Here is a 27,235-nt window from a genome sequence, read left to right on the forward strand (position 1 = left end):
CTGTTCTGTGAGTATGTAAAGTATTGTATTGAAATTTTTTATTTGCAAGTTGTGTTTTTTTTTGTATCTGAAGAAGTTTTCTGTAAGTCTTTTTCTAATACGGTGATTTCTTTTTCTAATCTTTCAGATTCCTTCCTATAGTCTTTCTTTATCTTAGATGAGTAGCTTATAATTTGGCCTCTCAAATAAGCCTTCATTGCATCCCATACAATAAATTTATCATCCACTGAATTTAAATTTGTCTCCAAATATAATTCAATTTGTCCTCGAATAAAATCACAGAAGTCTTGTCTTTTCAATAGTAAAGAGTTGAGTCTCCATCTATACACTGACTGTTCTGTATCTGGCATCGTAATTTTCATTAATAATGGTGAGTGATCCGATAACAATCTAGCCTTGTAATCTATTTGTATTATTCTACCGCTTAATTGAGCTGAAATCAAAAATAGATCTATTCTAGAATATGTATCATGTCTATTGGAATAAAAAGAGTAATCTCTTTCCTTGGGATGGCTTTTCCTCCAAACATCTATTAAATTTAAACTTTCCATTAAATTCAAGGTTGTCTTCGCTGCTCTTGTCCTTGTCCTTGATGATCTATCCATTACTGGATTTAAACAAAAATTGAAATCTCCCCCTATCAATATATTTTCATGTGCTTCCGCTAGATTTAGAAAAGTATCCTGCACAAACTTCTCATCATCTGTATTTGGTGCATATATATTCATTAAAGTCCACAATTCTGAGAAAATTTGACAATGTACAATTATAAATCTACCTACTGGGTCACTTACAATATTTTGTATCTTAATTGGTAGCGTTTTCTTAAATAGGATAGCAACCCCTCTTGCTTTTGAGTTAAAAGAAGATGCGACCATACTTCCTACCCAATCTCTCTTTAACTTTTGATGCTCTTTTTCCGTTAGATGTGTTTCTTGCAAGAAAGCTATATCTACTTCCAATTTTTTCATCTGTGTTAAAATTCTCTTCCTTTTTATCGGTCCATTTAACCCATTCACATTATAGCTTAAAAAATTTAATGTGTTATCCATTCATTCCTTTTTTTTTTGTTTCCTTACCTTGATACCTCTTCCGGTATTTACATTGTGCCGTATTTCAGTGTGCTCCCCTCCATAGTCCAGGTATAAAAACAGAAAAGAAATAAGAAAGATAGAGAAATAGACCCTCCCTCTAATGTTGTTAATAGATTAGCAACATTACCCCCCTCTATTATACGAGGTGTGGTCCGCACCACACTTGTGCCCATGATTATGGTGGAGCATCCACATTCTCCAACCCCCCCGATATATCAAGTACTTCTAAAAATTAACAATCCTTAATACAGTTAATCCCCTCTATAGTATACATATTATTAATAATCAATCATTCATGAATCTTCTTAAGCATTTCTCGATGGCAATTCTTCCGCATACTCTTCTGCTTTGACAAAGTCTTTAAAAAATTTATTTTCTCCAGTGTTGATCATAATCTTCAAAGTAGCCGGATGCAGTAAAATAAACCTATAGCCTTTCTTCCATAGAATATTTTTTGCCTTATTAAATTCTTTTTTTCTGCTCAACAAGGCATTACTGATGTCTGGGTAAAAGATTATTTTAGTACCTTCATGTTCTATTGGTTTTCCCTCTCTTATATTATTCCCGACTGTTTTGAAAACCAATTCTCGATCTTGGTATCTTAAAAATTTAATCAACACAGATCTTGGCTTTTGATTAGCCGAGGGTTTCGGTCTTAGAGCCCTATGTGCTCTTTCTATTTCCATCGGACCTTGTTTATCTATTCCCAGAGTGGTCCCTATCCAATCTTGAAAAAAGTTAATTGGGTCTTCCCCCTCCACTCCCTCTGGCAAACCGACAATTTTAACATTATTTCTCCTGCTATAGTTTTCCAAGGCATCCAACTTCTCCGCCGTCTTTTTGCTTTCAATTGCTGCTGCAGTAATACTGTCTTCATTTTTTTCCACTCTAGATTTTAACATTTCATTTTCCATTTGCATATTATCCACTTTATTTGTCAGTTTGAAATTTCTCCTCCATTTTTTTCAAAGCCTTACGAAATTTCTTGTTATCTCTCCTCATTAATTTGTTATCTCCTTCAATTTTCTTGAGCCTGTTAATAATTTCTTGAAGCATCGTTTTCATATTAGTCTCTGTATCTTCTTGCTTTTCTTCCTCTTCTTCATTTCCACTTCCACTGCTAGTGGAGTCTCCCGTTACCTCATCGTCACTCGAGTCCGAAACTCCAGACAAAACATCAGCAGCCTCTCGGCAAACAGTGGGCTTTTTTGATAACTCACGGCGACTCCCTCGTATTTTGACCCTAGTCAAAGAGCGCTTGCTGGGAGTAGTAGATTCCAGCTTCATACCGGAACCCTCCCCAGACTCACCGCCTGCCGAGGGGTCACCAAATCTAGTCCCCTGCTCCATCAGAGCTGTGGGCCCTCCTTCAATTTTTTTCCTTGATTCCTTTGCTTGCTTCTGTGGCAGTTGTACTCCTCCTTTTACTTTCTTGGAAGGCATCTGTACGTTCTGTATTCTTTCGGATTTAATTTAAAGTACTTGATTCCTTTAGTTCGTCTTTTTCTTAGCAGTTTAGGGCTTTGTTTTCGGGAGTGCTGAAAAGTTATGTCTACTCAGCCAAGCATTGGACACGCCCCCCCATAATTTTATGTTTCTATAAGATCCTCTCTCATCCTTCTAAACTCCAGTGAATACAAGCCGAGTAAACTCCAGTGAATACAAACCACAAGTTTAGCAGATTTTAGTTTCTGCCTGTAGGTCGTAATAAGGTGAACTGAACAATGATCGGAGAGACCCAGAGCCCTCGATGAACAGAGCGATATGCATTCTTGATTGAAGTGTAGCAGTGATCAAGTGTCCTCTCCCCTCTGGTGGGGCAGGTAACATGGTCTGTACTTTGGGAGCTCACGACTGAGGTTAGCCTTGTTAAAGTCTGCCAAAACAATGACCATGGAGTCCGGGACGTCACTCTCTACCCTCAATACCTGGTCAGCGAGTTGCGTTTGCACCTCACGTACGCAGGCTTGGGGGGGGGGGCATATAAACTCCAGCGAGAATAAAAGAGGTAAATTCCCTCAAAGAATAAAAGGGTTTGCAGTTGATAAAGATTCTAGATTGGGAGAACAGAAGTTAGACAGTACCGTGATGTCGCTGCACCAGTCCTGGTTAGTGTAGAAGTATATTCCACCTCCTCTTGATTTTCCCGCTGCGTCTGAGTTGCGGTCCGCTCTGTGTCGTTGAAAGCCAGCCAGTTGCAGCATGTTGTCTGGGGTCGACTCACACAGCCAGGGCTCAGTGAAGCACAGGGCAGCGGCTCGAGAGAAGTCCTTGTTTGTGTGGCACAGGAGTTGTAGTTCGCCCACTTTGTTGTTGAGAGAACGTAGATTTGTGAGGAATATACTCGGGAGCGGTGTGCGTAATCCTCGTCGCCGGAGTTGGGTGAGTGCTCCAGAGCGCTTCCCAAGGGTCCTCCTCCGTTTCAAGACCTTGAACACAGCCCCGCCGACGAGTATGTCCAAATAATCCAGCGAGTAAGAGAATCTGGAACGATGTTTGAAGGCACCGTATGTTTGATGTTAAGTACCTCTCCCATGAAAGTGATCTTTGTGGGATTTCCACAAACACAAATGAACAAACACATACAAAACAGCAAGGAGCAGTACACCGTGGCAGCCATCGTCAGCGCCATGTGCGTGAGAGAGTTCAGAGGGTGTGTGAGGGTGCAGTGTGTGAGAGTGCAGAGTGTGTGTGAGAGTGCAGAGTGTGTGTGAGAGTGCAGTGTGAGAGAGTACAGAGTGTGTGTGAGAGAGAGTGCAGCGTGTATGTGAGAGAGTGCAGTGTGTGTGTGTGTGAGAGTGCAGATGGTTGTTATGGATCTTGCCATTAACTATCCCCAGGGTCTCAACCCGAGCTCTTAAGGATAGCGGAGTCAGGGGGTATGGGGAGAAGGCAGGAACGGGGTACTGATTGAGAATGATCAACCATGATCACATTGAATGGCGGTGCTGGCTCGAAGGGCCGAATGGCCTCCTCCTACACCTATTGTAAAAAAAAACAAAAAAACGTCACCCATTCCTTCTCTCCAGGGAGGTTGCCTGTCCCACTGAGTTACTCCAGCATTGTGTCTATCTTCGGTTTAAACCAGTATCTGCAGTTCCTTCCTACACCTATTCATATTCTCCAGAGATGCTGCCTGACCCGCTGAAATACTTTAGCATTGTGACTTACTTTCCACTTGTCCCCCCCAAACGTGTTCCTACCCTATAATATCCCCTCATGCACCCTCCCTCCTCTCCCGCCATTGTCGAGTGATCGACAGGAGATGCAGTTTGCATTTGATCCTCCGCGCCTCCAGGAGGCGCTCCAGCCGAAGGTTGCGGCATTGGTCGCTCCTGCCGGCATTGCCGCCTCTTTGCCTGCGGCCTTGCCGACAGAGCTGCAGCCCCGAGTCTCAGTCTCATGCCGGTGGACACCAAGCGGGTGCGCGGCCCAGATGAATCGCAGTCTCCGCTGCTGTTCGCACGGTCGGACTCGGAACCGAAACCCGGGCCCTTGCTGCCGCGGGCGGACGGGCGGTCTGCCGCCGAGCCGAGGCCCGTGTTCGCCCGGGCAGGACTGGTGAGCCAGGCGGACGGCTCGGTGTACGCCGAGTGCGGCCGGAGCAAGGTGCTGTGCGCTGTGTACGGGCCCCGCGAGATCGAGCGCAAAGAGGAGCGACGTCTGAGCGGCGCCGCCCTGGGCTGCGAGTTCAGGTGAGACATGTGACCGGGAATGCCCGGTAACGGTCGCGCGCCCGGGGTGGAAAGGGGGAGCGGTGGTCACGTGTGAGCGGAGGAGCGGTGGTCACGTGTGGGCGCGGGAGCGGTGGTCACGCGTGGGCGGAGGAGCGGTGGTCACGCGTGGGCGGAGGAGCGGTGGTCACGCGTGGGCGGAGGAGCGGTGGTCACGCGGGGGCGGAGGAGCGGGGGTCACGCGTGGGCGGAGGAGCGGGGGTCACACGTGGGCGGAGGAGCGGTAGTAAAACGGGTTCACATGGGCAAGGGCTGAGATTAGGGGAGAGTAAGGAATTGGATCATGTGTCTGGGATGTAGTGGGAATACAAAATGCTGGAGTCACGCAGCGGGAGAGGCAGCATGTCTGGATAGAAGGAATGGGTGACGTTCAGAACGAGACCCTTTAGTTTTTTTTAGTGTAGTTTAAAGATACAGCGTGGAAACAGGCCCTTCGCCCCCCGCACCCAGGACCGTGCCGACCAGCATCCCTGCTATCGCTGTCCTACACCCACTTGGGCAATTTTTACATTTACCAAGCTAATTAACTTACAAACCTTGGAGTGTGGGAGGAAACCAAAACTCTTTGGAGTGTGGGAGGAAACCGAAGATCTCGGAGAAAACCCATACAGGTCAAGGGGAGAACGTACAAACTCCGTACAGACAGCACCCGTGGTCAGGATCGAACCTGAGTTAGATTGGTCGGAGAACTAGAATGGGGCAGGGATGGAGAGAGAGGGAAAACAAGTGCTACTTTAAATTAGTCAATGGGTTGAAAGCTACCCAAGTGAAATATGGGCTGCTGTTCCTCCAATTTGCGTTGGGAGACTCTTTCATCAATCTATCCAGCTATTCTGTAGTAGGTATATAGAGTGAGTTCCCAGAGGAAGTAATTGAGGCAGGTACAATAGCAACATTTAAATAACATGTGGACAGGTACCTGGATAGAAATTATTTAGAGGGATTTGGGCCAAACACAGATATGTAGGACTAGCTTAGATGGGATATTTTGTCAACATGGACAAGTATGGCTGAAGGGCCTGCTTCTGTACTATATGAATCTAACTCTATAATCATAACAGTGGAAAGATTTTCCAATATTGACAATTCTTTACTAATTTGTTTTTGTTCTAGATTTGCCCCTTTCTCCTGCAAGAAAAGAGCTGCTTGGATTCAGGGCAACCTGGAGAAGGAGTACTCGTCGATCATGGAGCAGAGTTTGCAGCCAGCTGTCTGCCTCCAGAAGTATCCCAGGTCCCAGATTGACGTGTATGTTATAGTTCTGGAGAATGACGGTTCCACCCTGGCAGCTGCACTGACCTGTGCCTCCATGGCACTGGCAGAAGCAGGCATTGAGATGTTTGACGTTGTTGTGGGCTGCTCCTTAAGGCAGTGTGGTGCTACCTCCCTCCTAGACCCGACTGCGCTTGAGGAGTTCAACGCAGCCAGCTCCAAGGATGTGGATAACGGCAGCATGACTGTAGCACTACTACCCACTCTTAACCAGATCTCAGGGCTGGTGTCAAAGGGAGAGTGGGAGGAACAGACGTCAGTGGAAGCGATCAAAGCTTGTGTCGAAGGTTGCCAGAAACTCTACTCCGTGGTCCAGCAGTGTCTAACCAGATCAGTGAAGAGAAAGATCCCTGAGTTTGTCAGTAAAGCTTAGATGAACATTTAATCACGGACATTCCAGTTAATACTTTTGTTAATGTGACCTTTATAAGTTTTTGTACCAGTCTTTGCTAAATTGAAACGATTCAAGTTATAAAATATACCTTGTTAAAATGATTAAGCTGGTGAGCAACTGTTGGATTGAATATGAGAATTCCAGGATCAATTTGCACCATAAAATAAACTGCTGGAAGAACTCAGTGGGTCAAGCACCATCTGTGGAGGCAAAATGGTCGATGCTTTGAGTTGGGATTGTTGCAGGGTCTTGACCTGAAATTTCGACCATTTCTTTGCCTCCACAGTTGCTGCTTGATTCGATGAGTTACTCTGACATTTGGAATATTCTTTGCTCCAGATTCCAATATAGGCAGTCTTTGATGTCTCAATCTGCACCATACTTGTTTATTGCATCTATACTGCCAATGAAGTAATATGGCCATTTAACTCAACTGCAGTTGCTTCTCTGCAGTCTTGGCTCACATTCCTATAAAAGCCGATCTTCATTTGAAATGGGGAGAATAATTTAAAAAGAAATGATAAAATAATCTGCAAGCCCCTCTCTTCACCAGATAATGTTTATTTCACTACCAGATTTCCCACCCTAGAACCTGTGGAAATTAGACAGATTGCCTTGAATCTGCTGACTGAGTGAATGTTGGATGGATGAATATCTTCAGTGTGTCCCAGGTTACTTCCTGCATACCATTTGAGTCTAAACAAAGTGACCCTGTTCCATTCAGAGATTTTCAATTGAATGAGAATGCTGTCCTATACCAAGGAGAATTTCTGTTGATTACACACTAATTGAACTGGATCATCCACAAGCTAGTCAGTGCAGAAGCATGCAATAGAAAACCGGTCAGAAGTCAACTTCAATTCTAAGACACAGTGGTAGCAGTCATGAGTGTAAATCTGCCCCTTGCTATATTAATAGGTGTCAAATGATGTCAGGGCATACTGAAATTTATCAAATTTGTCAGCTGGAATGTTTAATTTTTTTAACAAATAAAATCAACAATTCGTGATGACAGTAATCTACATGCACAGAGTTGTAACTTGCAGGAAACATTCGGGACTTTCAACAACTCTGGTAGGTAACACCTTCACTGAGTTTGAAAAGAGAGTATTAAGAGTCATACTGTATCGGATCAGGTGTGAATTTCCCATTTGAGGTAGAGGTGCAATGCTGTGACAATTTAACACAAGGAATTCATCTCATTGAAATAGAGACAGACAAATCTCATTAAGCTGCAGGAAGAGGGTGGAGAAGGTGTGTCTGAAAGGGCAAAACCAAGATGACAGATAACCTGTGAACAAGGTTACCTAGTCAGTGATTGAATGGGAAGAGTTGGAAGATGAGAACATAGAAAAAATAACTTGGACAAGTGTCCCAGCCTGCAGAGCCGCCTCCTGTCCAAAATCCACAAGCAGGAGTGCCCGGGTAGACCCACGGTTTCAGCGTTCTAGCCCCACCAAACAATGTTTCATACCGTGACACCATCCTTTCTCCTCTGGTTCTTTCCCTTCCCACTTATCTCCATGACACCTCAAATGCCCTGTGCCACGTCCACTGCTTCCAATTCCCTAATTCCAACTGTTTGTCTTCATCATGGATGTACAATCTCTTTACCCATCCATCCCACCTCAGAGACCCAACCAGTTCCCCTCCATCAACAACTCCACTTCCTTCAGGTCAATGTTGCAGTTCTGGAAACCTGCGTGTATAATGCTGTCCTGTCCTTTCGAGGGACAGTGCTTGTTCCAGTACAACCTAGGCAAGCTCCATCGCTTTACACTACATTGATGACTCCCTCCTGCATCTGTAGAATTGAATAGTTTCATTACTTTTGCTGCCGACACACCTTAACTCTGTCCATCTCTGATTCTTCTCTATTCTGGATCTCTCTGTCTCCATCAGAGATAGGCCGGGTACTAACATCCATTACAAACCCACTGACTTCCACGGCTACCTCCACTATTCTTCGTCCCACCCTGCCTCCCGTACCAGTTCTATTCCACTCTCCCCGTTTCTTCGTCCCTCGTATTTACTCTGATGATGAGACTCTCTGTACATGTACCTCTTAAATGTCTTTCTTCTTGAACCGTGGCTACCCCTCCACCGCTATTAACAAAGCTTTGATCACATCTCACCCGTTTCTGTGCCTCTGCTCGCACTCCTCTCTTCCATGACTGAACAAGGATAGAAATAATTATCTGCAAATTTCCACCACCTTCAAATAGATTTCACCACAAGACACATATTCTCCCTCTCTCTTCAATATCCCCATGTCCACTCTTCTGTACTCACCAATCACTTCCCCCTCCTCTGTGCTCACCAATCACCTACCTTCGGTGTCCACTGATAAAACCCCCTTACTGCACTTTCCCTTGCAACCTCAGGTGATTCAGCACTTGTCCTATCACGTGCTCCCTCCCCACCAGTCTTTCTAGGTGAAGCAGTGATTGACTTGCACTTCATCCTATCTAGTGCACTTAATTTGGTGTTCGCAATGTTGGCTTTCTTTACATTGGAGAAAATAATCACAGATCGGCTTTGCAGACTATCTGTTGCAGACTATCTGCAGGAATGACCCTGAATTTCCTGTTACCAGCTACTGTAATTTCTCATCCAATTCCCACTAAGTCTTCGGTCGGTGTCCTGCACTGTTGTAAGATCCAAGGTAAACATGAAGAACATTTGATAAGGTTCTGCATAGTACGCTGTTCTGGACAGTTAGATCAAATGGGATCCAGCAAGAGCTAACCAACTGGTTAGAGAATTATCTTCATGGAAGGAAGCAGAGAGTGATGGTGGAAGTTTGTTTTTCACACTGGAAGCCTGTGACTAGCAATGTGGTTTATATTGATGATTTGGTTTTGGGTCACCTGTACAGTGGTGAGAGATGTGGAGGGACTGGTGTAAAACCCCTTATGGTTGCAGGGGGGAAGGGATTGGGGAGGGATGGGTGAGAAGAGATGAGAGCAGCAGGGGATCTCAGAGAATAGTCCCTGTAGAAAGCGGGGGAGAGGGGAAGATGTGGCTGGTGGTGGGATCCCATTGGAGTATGTGGAAGAGGCAAAATATGTTATGCTTGATGTGGAGACTAGTAGGGTGAAAGATGAGGATGAGAGGAGTTCTACCTCTCTTCTGGGGCGAGAGGATGGTAAGAACAGATGTGCGCAAAATGGATTAAATCCACCATTCTGTTTTTTTTAATTCCACATTCACGACGAACAGGAGGAAAGTGAAAACCATCAACCATGGAAGAAAAGGCATTTCCCAGAGCAAAGACATCCTAAAAACAGATGTAATGAGCTGAAGAAACTGAGGGAAAATGATGGGGTCCTTACAGGAGATTGGGTGGGAAGAGATATAGTCAAAGTAGATGTGGGAGTTTGTCACTGCATACCTATCGACCCAAGTTTCTTCCCCCTTCATCTTTCCTATCTCCTGCTCTTCCCATCATCTGTTCCACCTCTTACCTACATACGGAGCTTTTACGTGGACAATTCTATATCACGTGTCCATGTGCTGGGATTTGAACCCATGGATTGTGGAACATGAGAGATTGTCATGGTCACAGCATTCTGCCAAGCCTGTCACCTAGAGTCCCCATCCGCCTGCACTTTGAGGTTGGACTGAATGTGTTGAGCCTTTCCAGCTGTCATGGGATAATTGTTTTTTAATGCTGACAGTCAGAATCATACAGTGCATATGCAGGCCCAGACTGTCATGTCCATGCCGACCATTAAGTATTGATCAATATTAATTCCATTTACAATCATGATAGGGTTAGCAAACAGGTTTCTTATCTCCCTAAGACATAGGAGCAAATTAGGTCATTCAGCCCATTGAGTCTAATCAGCCATTCAATCATGGCTGATATATTTTTTCCTCCATCCCATACTCCTGCCTTCTCCCCGAACCATTGACACCTTTCCTAATCAAGAACCTATCAATCTCTGCCTTACAAATACATAAAATGTCTTGGCCTTCACAGCCATCCATGGCAATGAATTCTGCAGATTGACCAGCTATGGCTAAAGGAATTCCTCATCTCCATTTTGAAGGTATGTCCTTTTATTCTGAAGCTGTGCCCTAAGGTTCTAGACTCTCCCATTACTGGAAACATCCTTTCCACATCCACTCTATCTAGGCCTTTCATTATCCGTTAGGTTTCAATGAGATCCCACCTATCCATCTAAGCTCCAGGGAGTACAGGCCCAGAGGCTTCAATCTGCATACATTAATTCAATCATCCTCGTAAATCGCTGGACCCTCTCCTATGCCAGCACGTCCTTCCTCAGATATGAGGCCCAAAACTGCTCATAATATTCCAAATGTGGCCTCACCAATGCCTGATAAAGCCTCAGCATTACATCCTTGCTTATACATTCTAATCCTCCCAAAATGAATGCGAGCATTACATTTGCCTTGCTTGCAGCCAACTCAACCTGCATATTAACCTTTTGGGAATCCTGCATAAGCACTCCCGAGTCTGTGCACCTCCAATTTCTGAATCCTTCCTATTTAGAAAGTAGTCTACACCTTTATTCCTTCTACCAAAGTGTTTGATCATATACTTTGCTACGCTTTATTCTATTTGCCCACTCTTCAACCTTCTGCAGCCTCCCATCGTATCATCCGCAAACCTGGCCACAAAGCCATCAATTCCACCATCCAGATCATTAACATATAACGTGAACACCATTAGTCACCGGCAGCGAACCAGAAAAGGCCCACCTTTATGCGTTCTGCCAGTCAGCCAATCTTCTATCCATTCTACTACCTAGCTTCCAAAACCATGGGTTCCTATCTTGTTTAGCAGCCTCGCGTGCAGCCTCGCGACCGCACCTGGAGTATTGTGTGCAGTTTTGGTCTCCTAATCTGAGGAAAGACGTTCTTGCCTTAGAGGGAGTACAGAGAAGGTTCACCAGATTGATCCCTGGGATGGCAGGACTTACATATGAGGAAAGACTAGATAGACTGGGCTTGTACTCGCTGGAATTTAGAAGACTGAGGGGGGATCTTATAGAAACATATAAAATTCTTAAGGGGTTGGAGAGGCTAGATGCGGGAAGATTGTTCCCGATGCTGGGGGAGTCCAGAACCAGGGGTCACAGCTTAAGGATAAGGGGGAAGTCTTTTAGGACCGAGATGAGAAAACATTTCTTCACACAGAGAGTGGTGAGTCTGTGGAATTCTCTGCCACAGAATGTAGTTGAGGCCAGTTCATTGGCTATATTTAAGAGGGAGTTAGATGTGGCCCTTGTGGCTAAAGGGATCAGGGGGTATGGAGAGAAGGCAGGTACGGGCTACTGAGCTGAATGATCAGCCATGATCATATTGAATGCAGGCTCGAAGGGCCGAATGGCCTACTCCTGCACCTATTTTCTATGTTTCTATGTTTCTATCTTATCAAAGGCCTTCTGAAAATCCAGGTAAAAAACATCCACTGCTCCTTTTTCCATCCTGCTTGTTACTTCTTCAAAAAACTCCTACAGATTTGTCAAGCAAGATCTCCCCATAACAAAACCATGCTGCCTTTACCCTATTATGTGCTTCCAAGTACCCCGAAACCTCATCCTTAATAATAATGGAATCTAAAGTTTTACCAACCACAAAAGTCAGACTAACTGGCGTATAGTTTATTTTGCCTCGAACCCTTCTTAAACAGTGGTTACATTTGCAATTTTCCAGTCCTCTGGATCCATTCCTGATTACAGTGATACTTGAAAAATCACAACTAATGCCTCCACAATCTCTACGGCTACTTCTTTTACAACCCTTGGGTGAAATCCATGTAGTCCAGGTGACATTCATCTTCAGATCTTTCAGATTCCCCAGCACCTTCTGAATAATAGTGACTGCACTCACTTCTGCTAACGGACTCAAATTTCTGGCACATTACTGGTATCTTCCATTGTGATGTCTCACGCAATAAACATTGACTTTATCCACCATTTCTTTGTTCCCAATACTACTTCTCTAAGATAGGCACAAAATGCTGGAGTAATTCAGCGGGCCAGGCAGCATCTCAGGAGAGAAGGAATGGAAGACTTTTCGGGTCGAGACCCTTCTTCAGACCACTTACTACTACTCTAACGTCATTTTTCAGCAGTCCAATGTCCACGCTTGCCTTTTACTTTTTATATGTATCTGTAAAAACTTTTGGTATCCTCTTTCATATTCTTGGCCAGCCTACCTTCATATTTAATCTTTTCTCACCTTAGTGCCTTTTTAGTTGCGTTCAGATGGTTTTTAAAAGCTCCATCCACCAGCTTCCCTGGAGGGAGATAGGTAGGGGGTGGGGGGGAGGGAGGGAGAGAGATATGGAGGAGGAACTGAGATAGGGAGGGGGATAGGGAGGCGGGAGAGAGAGATCGGAGGGAGGGAGATAGGGCGGGGGGGGGGGGGAGAGATAGGGAAGAAGGATGGAGATAGGAGGGAGGGGTAGGAGAGATGGGAGGAAGGGAGGAAGGAGGTAGGGAGGGAGATAGGGCGGGGAGAGAGAGATCGGAGGGAGGGAGATAGGAGGGGGGAGAGAGATAGGGAAGAAGGATGGAGATAGGAGGGAGAGGGGTAGGAGAGATGGGAGGATGGAGATAGGAGGCGGGAGGAGTGAGATAGGGGAGAGAGATATAGGGAGGAGGGATGGAGATAGGAGATAGGGCGGGTGGAGGGAGGTCTGGCCCTTTAAGAGGCGGGCCCGAGCTCTCGCCCTGCCACCGGAAGTGATCGGCGTGACCCGGCCAGGCGCAAGCGGCAAGATGGCGTCCCGGGCCAAGCGGCCGAAGGTGCGACCCCCACTCTCTCCTGGCTGGGGTAGAATGGGGGTGGGTGGGTGAGGGAGGCAGGGGGAGAGGGTGCACGGTTGGTTGGGGGAAAGAGAAGAGCGCGGGGTGGGAGGGGATGGCAAAAGAAAGGGACACCATTGAAAATGCTCGGCTGGTCGGGCAGCATCGACAGAGTGAGGACTCGGAGGGGGGGGGGGTGATTTGGGGGGTCGGAGTGGTCGGATTGATTAATCGGTTTGGGTAGCGGGTCATGGGGGGGTTCAGATCGGGCTGGTTCCATCTGCTCCTCGTTCCTCCCGGCCTGAGGGGTGGGGGCAGCAGGGCGAGCTGTAACTCGGTGGCGCCGTGAGGTGCTGTCGCTGTTCTAACCAGCACCATGACAGCAAACCACTCGGCCCATCCAGTTACACCACCATTTGTCCAAGCCGTGGTTGCTCTCCGTCAACTCCACATCCTTTAATGCCTAGACCCAGGAATGAATTTAGCAACGCAGCCTCTTGAGCAGAGACTTTGTACAGTTCACCACATTCTGGGTGGAGAAATTTAGCATAATTTATTCAACATGGAAACAGGCCTATCAAGTCCGTGCCCATCATCAAACACCCATCTATACTAATCTCGTTTTATTCTCCCCATATTCCTGTCACTCCCTCTAGATTTTTCACCTCACCTATACGTGAGAAGAAATTTACAGTAACCAATGAACTTACCAACTTGTATGTTCTGGGATCTGGGTGGAAACTGGAGTACCTGGTGGAAACTCATACAGTCACGGGGATAGTATGCAAACTCCACCAGACAGCACCAGAGTTTGGGATTGAACTTGTGTCTGATGCTGTGAGGCAGCAGCTCAACCACTCTTCTGCTTTCATCCTAATCGTAAATAACTCGCCTTATTCTCAGACTGTGACCCAACTGCTGTACCTGAGGAAGCACTTTCCCTGATCCATCCTTTAAAACCCTGTAGGATTTTCCATCAGCCGGTGTGTTGCTCAATGTTATAAGAAAATAACTGCAGATGCTGGTACAAGTCGATTTATTCACAAAATGCTGGAGTAACTCAGCAGGTCAGGCAGCATCTCGGGAGAGAAGGAATGGGTGACGTTTCGGGTCGAGACCCTTCTTCAGACTGATGTCAGGGGGGCGGGACAAAGGAAGGATATAGGTGGAGACAGGAAGATAGAGGGAGATCTGGGAAGGAGGAGGGGAAGGGAGGGACAGAGGAGCTATCTGAAGTTGGAGAAGTCGACGTTCATACCACCGGGCTGCAAACTGCCCAGGCGAAATATGAGGTGCTGCTCCTCCAATTTCCGGCGGGCCTCACTATGGCACTGGAGGAGGCCCATGACAGAAACGTCAGACTGGGAATGGGAGGGGGAGTTAAAGTGCTTGGCCACCGGGAGATCAGTTTTGTTAATGCGGACCGAGCGCAGGTGTTCAGCGAAGCGATCGCCGAGCCTGCGCTTGGTTTCGCCGATATAAATAAGTTGACATCTAGAGCAGCGGATGCAATAGATGAGGTTGGAGGAGGTGCAGGTGAACCTCTGTCTCACCTGGAAAGACTGTTTGGGTCCTTGGATGGAGTTGAGGGGGGAGGTAAAGGGACAGGTGTTGCATCTCGTGCGGTTGCATGGGAATGCCCGGGGTTGGGGTGGTTTGGGTAGGAAGGGACGAGTGGACCAGGGAGTTACGGAGGGAACGGTCTCTGCGGAACGCAGAGAGTGGAGGGGATGGGAAGATATGGCCAGTGGTGGGGTCCCGTTGTAGGTGACGGAAATGTTGGTGGATGATATGTTGGATCCGCTGGCTGGTGGGGTGGAAGGTGAGAACGAGGGGGATCCTGTCCTTGTTGCGAGTGGGGGGAGGGGGAGCAAGAGCGGAGCTGCGGGATGTAGAAGAGACCCTAGTGAGAGCCTCATCTATAATGGAGGAGGGGAAGCCCCGTTTTCTGAAGAACGAGGACATCTCGGAAGCCCTAGTGTGAAACACCTCATCCCGGGCGGAGGAATTGGGAGTAGGGGATAGACTTTTTGCAGGGGACCGGGTGGGAAGAAGTGTAGTCCAGATAGTCCAGAAGAAGTGTAGTCCAGATAGTCCAGAAGAAGTGTAGTCCAGATAGTCCATTGTTGCTCAATGTTGTCTGATACCTTCAATCCTGAGGCTGTCAAATGCTGCAGCTACCCCCTATCCCCCTTATCTGGGAACCAGTGCCCTGGCTGGTGTAACCAGGAATTATGTCAATTCTGGCTGATTTCTCTCTTCCGGGGCTATCAAGGCCAATTTTAACACCAATGCTGTTCGGTCATGGAAATAGCTATGTCGAGCACTTGCCATGAATTGGGCTGAAACCCACAAGCTGTGTTGCAGAGCCAGGAGCCAAGTGGAGGCAGCGTCTGTGTTCTCATCTTTGTGATGTTTCCTGTGCTCTGTAGGTGGACACTGCAGAGAGGCCCACGGACCTGGACCAAGGTACTGATGAAGCACTGAGCCAGTTCCTGAACTGGTGCAAGCAGTCAGGCCTGCACCTCAGCTCAAAGGTGAGATGGAGAAAGCTGGCTATCTTTCATACTTTGTCGGGAAACTTATAAAGTAAAAGTAAACAATTAAAATGTGGCGACTTCAGCAGCTGGGGGATTTCCAGTTGCTCTTTGATCATTAAGCACTTGGGTGGCAGGATACTTGCAAGTTGGGAATTGATGAGGGTTCTGCTTAGTCCTTGTGAGGACAGCATTCTGTTCAACCAATTGACAAAACTACCCCCACCTCCCAAAAAAAGTATTTGTTCATAAAATATTCCACAATATGACCTGACTGCATCATTTGCTTCATTGAATGTAACAAACAATTCCTGCAACAAGACAATGGCACTAATGATTTCTGATTGCCACACGACAGGAAGGATGTGGTAGCTTAAGAAAGAGAGCAGAAGAGATTCACCAAGATGTTGCCTAGAATGGAGGCGTTTAATTACAAGAAGAGACTGAGCATTCTGATTTTGTTCTCACTGCAGTGTATGAGGCTGAGGAGTGACTTGAAAGAGGTTTGTAAGATTATGAGAGTCATTGATAGGGTAGATATCAGTCTTTTTCCAGGACAGGAGGGTGTAGAACAAGAAGGCACAGGTTTAAGTTGCGAGGAAAGAAGGGGCCCTAAGAGTAATTTTTTTCTCAGAGAGTATGATGATTATCTAAAGTGAACTGCAGATACAATTACAATGTTTAAAAACGCAAAGTGCTGGAGTAAATCAGCGGGTAAGGCAGCTTATCTGAAGGAAAGGGATAGGTGACGCTTCGGGTTGGGATCTTTCTTCGATGTACAGGGTGCCACCAATGTCGCTCACTGCCTCCCATACTAGCGGCACCAACATCCACACTGACTCGCACCGCTAATCTCCACCTCCCCTCCGGTTGCCAGCAGGCCATGGTCGCCGACGCAGCTGAGTTCAGCGGCTCCCCCAACCAAGATGCTGGCTTCAATGGCTTCTTGACTAACTCTCCTGGGTCCTACTCCTCTCCCCTTCCAATTGAGGACCTTAATATCAACACCACTGGGTCCTGCTGTCCTTCCCCCAATGGTAACCCTGCCACTTCTACCCCTACTCTTACACCAGGCCTTACACTCTCCTCCTTTCTGAGCCCCCATCCTTCCTGTACAGCACCTCCCCCGAGCCTCTTTCAGCCCCCCGTCTCCCCATCTCAGATCCAGGTTTTCACCACCCCCCTGACTTCCCCCTCTCCAATGCAAAATGGTCAGTCCTCAATAGAGGCCTTACCTTTATACCCCTATGTCCATACCTCAATGGGTTCTGAGCCCATCATCATGTTGTGCTCTTCTTCTATTGCCTCTGGGCCTCTTTCTCTGTCGAAGACTCCTTACCTTCCAGTGATGACCCTTTTTTAATCTCCAACAATCCTTCTCCTCAAGGACTCCCCCTGTCGCTCTTCTACCTTCTTTGGATCCCTCGGACACACAGGCCTCTGCTTACTTAGTATCAATCCCAATGAAAGAGTCTAGAAGGGTCCTAACCCAAAGAATATGGAGAAGGGCCCTGACCCACCTATCCATATCCTCAGGAGATGCAACCTAAGCCGCTAAGTTACTGCAGCGATTTGGGTTTTTTTGGAAACCAGCATGTGCAGTTCTTTGTGTCTGCAATGTTTAAAAGATATTTGGTAAGGTACTTGGGAAAGACATAGAGGTAAATATGCAAACAAATGGGATTAGCATAGATAAGTATCACAGTAGGCATGAACGTGGTGGAACGAGGGGCCTGTGTCTGCTCTGTATGAATAATGTTTCATCCCCAAACACTATCAGTGAAATATTTGAGGCTGTAATACAGGGCCTAGGATGAATTCATCTGGTACTGTTAGATTTGAACAAGTGTAGTTAGTTGACGCAGATTCTGCCAAACCCCCTTAGCCTTGGGATAATTGTTTCTATTCTACTATATTTACTCTTCATAACATGGTTTCTCGTAGAATTCAGAATTTCAAAGTATAAACTGGTCGTCTAGTTCATCGAAGGCTCATTTGGATTCAGTCCCATGTTCCACACATCTCCAAAATGGGTGCAAACTCATTTCTCCATGACCATATGCTTTTCGAACGTTCCCATGGAATCGTATTCTATTTTCATGTGACTACGATAGCTCTTAAAAAGGTTCTCTTCATTTCTTCCCCATATATTTTACCAAGTATTCTATGTTTGTGGTGTTGGATACCAACAATGTCCTGATTAATACACACATTTTAAAAGATTTTGTCATTGTTTTTGCGTCCTACACTTTTTGTGTTTGCTGACCCCTCAGGTATATGTGAGTAAGGAGGGCACAGTTGCCGATTATGGACTGGTGGCAAAGGAAGACGTTGAGGAAGGAGAGGTATTGTTTTCCGTTCCCAGATCAGCACTCCTCAGTCAGCACACCACAGTGATCCGTGACCTGCTGAAGAAAGGTACATTAACTAGACTTGGCACTAGCCATCTTCCCATGGGGCTAGTTTCAATGTATTGCTTGGTGCCACATTGAACCTTACGAGAGATGAGAAAATCTTGCATTTCATCTTTCACCTTTGACAAATCATCACCTTTGCAATTGTCTGTTGTGCCTTGAACTCGGACAAGATTAATTGGATGTAACTGAATGTCCTTATCAAATTCCACTGCTGTAAGAAGCGCAATGCAAGTTTCTCATATCTCTTCACGTAAGTGGTGCTCATTTTCCCCTTTCTATTCTGGCAGTTCTCTGCTCGATCAAGGGCTTTGATGTTCTTCCTAATGTGTGGTGTCTAGAAAAGCTCTAACTAGGTCTTAAACAATTACTATTACAATAAGTTATTATTAGTTCCTTGCTTTTGCAGCCAAGACGTCTGTATATCTTTACAGTGGAGACACATTAGGCTGCAGGTGCTAGAATCTGATTAACAAACAATCTGCTGGAGGCACTCGCTGGGTAAAGTCGCAATAGATGCTGTCTGACCCACTGAGTTCCTGCCGCAGATTGTTTGTTACTTCCTTTCCAATAGTCTTGATGTAACCCACTTTCTTCAGACTTTTGCCTGTGTACACCTGAGGTCTTTTTACTCTCACTTCCCTTTAAATATTGTACTATTGAGATAACATTGTCACAATATTATCGCTTTATGTTTCATTGGGTTTTTCTTCTTAGATAGTCCATATGTATGGAGAAGGACTTGCACCATCTGGTGCGTTGGGAGGTGACTGATAGGCCACTGTGGGACTTGCACTCTTACACTCTTCCTGAGCCAGAAGGAGTCCGACAGTGGGGAGTTTGTGAGTGTGTGTACTGTGAACACTGGGCTTCTGTGTACTCGTGATACACACACTTGGTTCTCCACACCATCCTGTACGCTGTTGCTCCCCTCACCATGGTGGTGGGTCAGAGACTCCCAGGAGTAAATGAGGATGTTGCAATACTTTAAGGAGGCTTTGAAAACTCCCTAATGTTTCTAAAGTCCATTTGGTAATCGCTTCCTATGGCACAGTTTTGAATGAATTGTCTAATTTGGGAGTTTGGTGGTGTAATGCTTGTAAACAATGTGATCTGCCCCATGGAGTCGCCATTGGCCTCCCTGCTGGGGATGTTGGCCCGAGAGGAAACTGGTAATAATTCCCTGTTTGTGTATTTGAGAGGTGTTGTGGGATCCCAGCCCCCAGTGGAGGGGAGCTGGGGATTGGGAGAGGTGGCATATGATCCTTTCGATTCTTCTCCCACAGTTCATCATCTATGTTTATCAGTGTAATTCTTCCTCTGGTAACACTTGTTCAGCCTCTCCTTACTGTCTTCAGTCTTTGTCTTGGCAAGTTTTGTATTCTATTTCTAAGAGTGTCATCTGCTTCCTTGGACCAACACTGCATGACTTTCTGTACTGGATCCTCTCACTTCAGTTTCTGCTTGTAAGTAGGGAGTAGAAGCGCTGCCATATGATCAGATTAACCAAAGTGCATTCCGGGAATGGAGCAGTATCTGTTTTTGATGATTGTACAACAGTGGTTTAGGGTGTTTGGGCCCCTGGTTGGGCATAGACATACTAATATTATTTTGGCAGCACGCTTCTGAGGTAGGCCTGATAGAGGTTTGCAGCTATTATGAACAAGGCCTTGGTTGCAGGGCTGTTGGTGATGGTAATTCCCCTAATGCATCTTAGCATCAGTCTAAGGTGGAATGTAGACTGCTGTCAGGATAGCTAAATAGAATTCCTGCGGCAGTTAGTAGGGACGACATTTCACCATAAGATACTCCAGTTCTGGAGAGCATGAGCAAACAGGACCACCTCTTCCAATCACATGCGGAGTTCATTAGAAAGCACGCCCCTCCTCTCAGGTTTGCCTGAGGATGCTGTGTGGTCCATCTGGTGCAGCAAAAAGCCCTCGGGTAAGTGGCCTCCATTACCGCCCTGTTCACTTATGTTGCCTTCTACTTGATTTGTGGGGCTGAGTTCCTCACTGAATAAGTTTAATGAATCAAACCTCCCCTCCCCCTCCCCCTCCCCCTCCCTATTAAATTATTCTATTTACTAAATTGAACTTGCTTAACTGGTCACAATTTTATTCTAAAGCAAGCAGCAAGTGTACTTTTCCAGGGTATCCAGGCTGCTGAATTAGGGAGGTATGCCTGATCATTAGGAGCCTGAAAGGTGGGGTTGTGTGTGCTGGGGGCTTCCAGTCAGTGCTGTAACCTCCAGGTCTGTTACAGAAGAGGCAGCGTTGGAGAGCCGGTCGGGATGGGTGCCACTCCTGCTTTCCATGATGTTCGAGATCACCAGCAATGAGTCCCGCTGGAAGTCTTATTTATCCTTGTGGCCTGGCTTCTGCACCCTTCACCACCCGATGTTCTGGTAAGGGCTAACTGGTGGAGGTGGGTGGTGAGGAGAGACTGTGAGCCCAGTGCTGACGGTCTTGCTGCTGGCTGAGCTCAGCAACAGAAATGTGAGTTGGTGTGGAAGTTGGCACTGGGTCTTCTTGCCCCTGCCATCCAATGCCTCACTGCTGGTTATGTAGCTCAGCTGCCTGCTTTGGTCTTGTCTTGATTTAGGGGAGCACTGTATTACTGAACAAGTGTTGTAATCACCTCGATTCAACACAGTTACTGGGGGTGGTGGTGGGATGGTGTTAGACAGGATCTGGGGTGAAGGACAAAAAGAGCACTGACGATGCGCCAGGAACCTATTGATGTAAAATGGAAACCAGGAACAGGGATTACACTTTGGGTAAATTGGGATGCCCGCCCTACTTCAATTTCCTTTTAACAATCGATAATTTGGCTCAAAATGAAAACCTGTGTAGGTGCGAATACATCTGTTTCCCCAGTGAATAGAAACATAGAAAATAGGTGCAGGAGGAGGCCATTAGGCCCTTCGAATCAGCACCGCCATTCATTGTGATCATGGCTGATCATCCACAATCAATAACCTGTGCCTGCCTTCTCCTCATATCCCTTGGTTCCACTAGCCCCTGGAGCTCTATCTAACCCTCTTTTAAATCCAGGGAATTGGCCTCCACAGCCTTCTGTGGCAGAGAATTCCACAAATGCACAACTCTCTGGGTGGAAATGTTTCTTCTCACCTCAGTTTTAAATGGCCTCCCCTTTATTCTTAGAATTGGGCCAGTGGTTCTGGACTCCCCCAACATTGGGAACATTTTTCCTGCATCTAGCTTGTCCAGTCCTTTTATAATTTTATACATCTCTATAAGATCCCCTCTCATCCTTCTAATCTCCATTGAATACAAGCCCAGTCTTTCCGATCTTTCCGAATATGACAGTCCCGCCATCCCAGGGATTAACCTCGTGAACCTACGTTGCACTGCCTCAATACCAAGGACGTCCTTCCTCAAATTATGAGACCAAAACTGCACACAATACTCCAGATGTGGTCTCACCAGGGCCCTATACAACTGCAGAAGAACTTCTTTGCTCCTATACTCAATTCCTTTCGTTATGAAGGCAAACATGCCATTAGCTTTCTTCACTGCCTGCACACTTACTCTCAGTGACTGGTATACAAGGACATCCAGGTCTCGTTGCACTTCCCCTTTACCTAATCTGACACCATGGAGATAATAATCTGCCTCTTAGTTTTTGCCGCCAAAGTGGATAACCTTTGGCTTTGTTGGGCTTTGGGGTGAGAAGCAATGGTGTTAGGGGAGAAAGTGTAAGGTGTGCTTTGATTTATTGTGTTTGCTTGTGCAGGTCTGAGGAGGAGAGGAACAGGCTGCTGCTGGGCACGGGCGTGGCAGTGGCAGTGGAGAAAGACCTGATCAACATCGAAGAAGAGTATAACAGCATAGTGCTGCCTTTCATGAAATCCCACCCTGACACCTTTGACCCACACAAGCACACCCTGGACCTTTACAAGAAGCTGGTGGCATTTATTATGGCTTACAGGTGAAGGCATTCCCTCCCTGGCCTTGGGCCAGCTGTCATGGTCATCTGTATGCTTCGGGGAGGAGAATGCTCTCCAGCGATCCCTGCTTGATAATGTCCCTTGGATGTTGGTTAGTTGGAGTCTGTCTTAAAAGCTGCCTGAGCAATTAGTGAGCAAGCCCGTCTGTCCTCTGTTTGCCACCCCTGTAGGGTTTGAAAACAAATACAGGCTTTGCCAGTCACAGAGAAAATAAATGATTTTGCTTAGAAACTTGTTAATGGCTTTAATTGCCTGTCCTGCCTCATTTGTTTAAAGGGAATGTGGTGGTGACAATCTGAGGTGAGCTTCATATAAATGTTTTTCCAATACTCATCTTGTGTATGGAAAGGCAGTTGAAGAGAGTGCAGTCTATTTGCACTCCTTTTACCATAACCCATCTTGAGCTTCAGCCATTGGGATCGATGCCTTTGTTGCAATAAAACAGAAAGTGCTGGAGATATTCAGCAGGTCAGGCAGCATTGGTGAAGAGAGAGCCAGGCAAAGTTGGGACCTGTCCAGAATCAGTGCTTCTTACAGTGGAGCACAGAAAGGAGCAAAAAGTAGTAGGACTTAGAATGTTTTTTTTAATTTCTAGTTTCCAGGAGCCAGATGAAGATGATGATGAAGAATTCAAGTCTCTAAACCCTCCCATGATGGTCCCTATGGCTGACATATTGAATCATGTGGCCAATCACAATGCTAACTTGGAATTTACAGCGGTGAGTGGGTAAGGCAGGGGGGTGCTGAGAGTTAGAGTCATACATCAAGGAAACAGGGGCCCCAGCTTGCCCATGACGACCAAGGTGCCCCATTTACATTAGCTCCATCTGCTTTATACCTGACCAGATGTCTTAAATGTTGCAATGAAAAGGAACTGCAGATGCTAGTTTATACCAAAGAGAGACACAAAGTGCTGGAGTGTCTCAGGGGGTCAGGCAGCATCCCTGGAGAAAATGGATAGATGACATCTTATGGTCAGGACCCTTCAGACTGAATGCAGTGCGGGGGGAGGGGGGGTTGTGTGTGGGGAGTGGGGGGGGGGGGGGGGAGAAACTGGATCCGAGGGGATAAAACAGGACAAATTGGGACCACCAAAAGATGACTGGGAAGGTGGTTCCCTGATGTGCCGATTATTGGCCATTGATGAGGGATACATCGTTGCGAACTGTGGAATTGGTTAGTGGGCTTTTAGTGGAGGGAGGGGAGGGAAAGGGTTATGTAGAAGTTATTTAAAATTGAAGAATTCAATGTTCATACTGTTGGGTTGTAAGCTACCCAAGCAAAATATGAAGTGCTGTTGCTTCAATTTGCATGTGGCCTCACTCGGGCAATAGAGAAGGCCCGGGACAGAAAGGTCAGTGTGTGAATGGGAAAGGGAGTTGGTTAGCAACCAGGAGATCCAGTAGATCTTAGCAGACCGAGTGCAAGTGTTCAACAAAATGGTCGTCCACTCTTTGTCTTGCCAATGTACAGTAGCCTACAACACAGGGTGCAGTAGATGAGGTTAGAGGAGATGCATGTGAACGTCTGTCTCTCCTGGAGGGACTGTCGTAGTCCCCAGATGGAGGCGAGGGAGGAGGTACAAGGACAGGTATTGCATTTCCTATGGTTGCAGGGGAAGTTACTGGGGAGGGGGTGGTTTTGGTGGGAAGGGATGAGTGAACCAAGGAGTAGTGGGAATCGGTAGGTTTGTAGTAGATGTCAGTCAATAGTTTGCTCTTGTGATAGAGAAAGAGATCAAGAACGGGGAGGTGTCAGATAGTCCAGGTGGATTTGAGGGCAGGGTGGAACTTAGTGGTGAAGTTCATGAGTTCTGCACGGGTGCAGGAGCCAGTGCCGATGCAGTCGTCGATCGATGTCGCAAGAATGAGTTGGACAATAGGACCAGTATACAGCTGGGACGAGGACTGTTTGACATAACCAATGTAAAGGCAGGCATAGCTGGGGCCATGCGAGTGCCCATGTCTATACCTTTAACTTGGAGAGAGGAGTCAAGAGAGAAGCTGCTGAGGGTAATGAGTGTGTTAGTAGAGGGAAATTGGTTGAGTCTCTGTTTAAGGGGAAAAAAAGAGGGCCATGTGACCTTCCTGGAGGGGGATGGAGGTGTAGAGATACTGAATGTCCGTGGTAAAATGAGTGACTGCGGGCCTAAAAAAGTGAAAGTTATTAAAGAGTTGAAGGGCTTGTGATGTGTCTTGGATGTAGGTGGGAAATAATTGGACAGGGGTGGGATTGAAATGTTTTTAAAAGTTGTTATTCTGTCTCAATTGGAGCTCATTCTATATACCTACCACCCTCTGTACAAAGACAATTTTCTATCCAGTCAGCTAGCTCCACCTCCGAGAGCAGTCTATCATGTGGAACTGTCAAAAGCTTTGCTGAAATCCATATCGGTAACATTTACAACTCTGCTCTCATCAATCTTTTTGGGTTGCATCTTCAAAAAAACCTCAACCCGATTCATAAGACACTATCTCCCACGTACAAAACGGTGCTGAGGATCCCCAATCATCCCATGTCTATCTGTGGGTAATGATGTTTGCTCTGTATTTACAGGAATGTTTGAAAATGGTCTCCATCCAGAAGATCAATGGAGGTGAAGAGATATTTAACACCTATGGTCAGCTTGCCAACTGGCAACTCCTGCACATGTACGGGTTCACCCAACCCTACCCCAGTAACACGCACGAAGCCCTAGATATCCAGATGCATCTAGTGTATGATGCTGCCGTGCAAGGTTGGTCTTGGAGCAAGGTACCAGTCCAGTATGCTCTCGGGATCTGATGTAGAAGAGAGACATTACCAGAATGGTCTTTGTGTTTTAGCTGTGAAGACAGAAGAGGAGAGGAAGTTGCTGGCAGAAAAATGGAAATTCCTGACTGAGTTGGAAGTAGTTGGAGAAGAGGGAGACTTTGTTATCGGCCAGTCTGGAGTCCTAACAGAGGAGGAACTTTACAGTACTCTGAAGGTGAGGACATACTGCTACTGGGCCCCCATTGTGTGGGCATTCTGGGTCTACCATACATTTGTGTGGCACTCTGGAAAATCTATGCACTTGTGGTAGTGCAGTTGATACTTCCTTCTGCAGACTTGTTGCCTTATATTTGGTTTAGTTAGATTCTGGAAACGCATCTGAAAAGGACAATCTGAGTGGATAAAAGCATTTTGATAAAATGTAGTGGGAGTTGAATTAATTGGAAAAGTTTTAAAAGGCCAGCACAGACAAAAGGGACCCAACTTGATCCTGCTATGTGAATGTATGGGAGCTTTTACTTTTGATTATAAAGTGATGTTTTGACTGATTACAGCTGGTAGAGAACACAGCAGACTCATTGATACTACTTTTTTTCTGGACAATAACTAGGTTCTGAGTATGACAATGGAAGAATTTGAAGAATACAAAGCCAATGATGGGTGGGAGGAGGAAGAGGAAGATGATGATATTTCCAGTCTTACCAATTCTGTGATACCTAAACTGAAGCCAGCCTGGAAGCAACTTCTACACAACACTGTAAGAATGAGACTAAAATCATACAGCTCGGGTTTAAAGGAAGAGGAAGCCACATTGGCTAATGTGGAGAACTATCGGCAGCTTAATAAACGGGAACTTGACTCCCTGCAGGTTCGATATGCTCAGAAGATGATTTTGCATCGATTGCTGCAGCTCACAGTGTAGTGGTAACAGCAACTGAGTAATAAAATCTTGTTTATATTCTCACTAATTATAGTTTTGCTAGCCTGCAAAGTTGAAGGATTCAATTGAATACTTTTTTCATGGAAAAATATCTTGGCACTTCAGCCCATCATTTTGCTTATTTGAGTTACAGAAACAAGTGGACTAGGTGATGTTTTAAACTCTCAGGAAATTGTCTTGGTGCTCAAGGGCTCGAGCATTTTTGGTGCCAATTGTATACTGTGGGCTTCCCTTAAGTGGAGCCTATTTCAATGATGTCATCACGAAGTATAAAATGGTGATTTCTTGAATCTGGTCCCTGTGGCTTTGCTCAGTGAAATTATACAAATGTCTGAAATGAAACATTTTGATTCTCAATTCATGTTCTACATTAACTACTCTTTATCAATAATGTTCTTTTTTTAATTTAGTTCAGCATTCAGAATTTATGGAATTCAGCTTTCTTATAGTTTGTCATTAAACAAGCTGTTTAACAGTTAGTGAACAATTGTAATGAACAATCATTACAATCTGCAAAGAGAATCAGTGTTTAGGGATTTATCTCAATGGATAGCATTTGATAACTTTTACAGCTGCAGGCTGGAACGTTAATGCTCCTCTGAAGTTGGATCTAGGGTCAGCAATGCAACTAGCTGGTGGGTGGCAAGGCAGGATCCACCTTCACTATTTGTGGGATCTTCAAGCATTAAGATTCTAAATTTTGTATTGTATTTAGCTAAAGGTGATTTCTTTTAATAAAAACATTACAGGGTTATAAAAGTTTTAATTAATTTTTGATAGTTTAGTTTGAAAACAAGTAAACCCTCAAGCAATGTTCCTCATCGTTATCTCTACAAAAAAATGCCTGGATGGCAGATAACTTGGGCTCAGGAAAAGGAAGATAGAACTGGGACGTTTGATTCAAGCAGCAGTCACTGGTATTAGCCTGGATCATGGCCGTAATCAGGTATACAAGGATATGAGTTAAAGCATAGAACACTACAGCACAGGAAAAGGCCTTCAGCCAACAATGGCTGTGCTGAAAATGGTGCCAAGTTAAACTAGCCTTCTCTATCTGCACGATTCATTTAATTTAGTTTATTGGTATCATGTGTACTGAGGTACAGCGGAGCTTTTTTTGTTGCATGCTATCCCAGCAAAGACTATGATTACAATCAAGCTGGCCAGTGTACAAATACAGGATATTCATATCCTCCATACCCACATGCCTATCTAAAAACCTCAAATGCCATGTTTGTGTCTACCACCACTACACCTGGCAGCATTTTCCAGACGTTAAAAAACCCTCACATTAAAGTTATTCCCTCTAGTCTTTGGCATTTCTACCCTTTCTATGCATGT

At 45.8% G+C, this 27,235-nt stretch overlaps 2 protein-coding genes across 2 annotated transcripts; both read left to right on the forward strand.

Moving 5' to 3' along the window:
- The first annotated feature begins 4,395 nt into the window (after nt 1-4,395).
- exosc6 (exosome component 6) lies at nt 4,396-7,498 on the forward strand. Its single transcript, XM_078401715.1, has 2 exons — nt 4,396-4,789; nt 5,942-7,498. Exons 1-2 carry the CDS (start codon nt 4,497-4,499, stop codon nt 6,471-6,473), a joined length of 825 nt encoding a protein of 274 aa, XP_078257841.1. The 5' UTR covers nt 4,396-4,496; the 3' UTR covers nt 6,474-7,498.
- Nucleotides 7,499-13,153: 5,655 nt separating this feature from the next.
- Nucleotides 13,154-27,005, forward strand: setd6 (SET domain containing 6, protein lysine methyltransferase). The gene is made up of 9 exons (XM_078400628.1): nt 13,154-13,276; nt 15,709-15,813; nt 18,087-18,231; nt 20,493-20,634; nt 21,987-22,181; nt 22,796-22,919; nt 24,757-24,937; nt 25,026-25,168; nt 25,565-27,005. The coding sequence occupies exons 1-9, from the start codon at nt 13,250-13,252 to the stop codon at nt 25,874-25,876; spliced, it is 1,374 nt and encodes a 457-aa protein (XP_078256754.1). The 5' UTR covers nt 13,154-13,249; the 3' UTR covers nt 25,877-27,005.
- Nucleotides 27,006-27,235: the final 230 nt, after the last annotated feature.

The sequence above is a fragment of the Rhinoraja longicauda genome, chromosome 6, assembly GCF_053455715.1.
Source record: "Rhinoraja longicauda isolate Sanriku21f chromosome 6, sRhiLon1.1, whole genome shotgun sequence".
Lineage (NCBI taxonomy): Eukaryota > Metazoa > Chordata > Chondrichthyes > Rajiformes > Arhynchobatidae > Rhinoraja > Rhinoraja longicauda.

Bases quoted from the DNA above. Each gene is read 5' to 3' on its own strand.
- exosc6 (XM_078401715.1), top strand. From the start codon at position 4,497: ATGCCGGTGGACACCAAGCGGGTGCGCGGCCCAGATGAATCGCAGTCT. The intron at 4,790-5,941 runs GTGAGACATGTG...TTTTTGTTCTAG, and splicing joins GCCCTGGGCTGCGAGTTCAG to ATTTGCCCCTTTCTCCTGCA.
- setd6 (XM_078400628.1), top strand. From the start codon at position 13,250: ATGGCGTCCCGGGCCAAGCGGCCGAAG. The intron at 13,277-15,708 runs GTGCGACCCCCA...TGTGCTCTGTAG, and splicing joins CCCGGGCCAAGCGGCCGAAG to GTGGACACTGCAGAGAGGCC. The intron at 22,182-22,795 runs GTGAAGGCATTC...TTTAATTTCTAG, and splicing joins GCATTTATTATGGCTTACAG to TTTCCAGGAGCCAGATGAAG.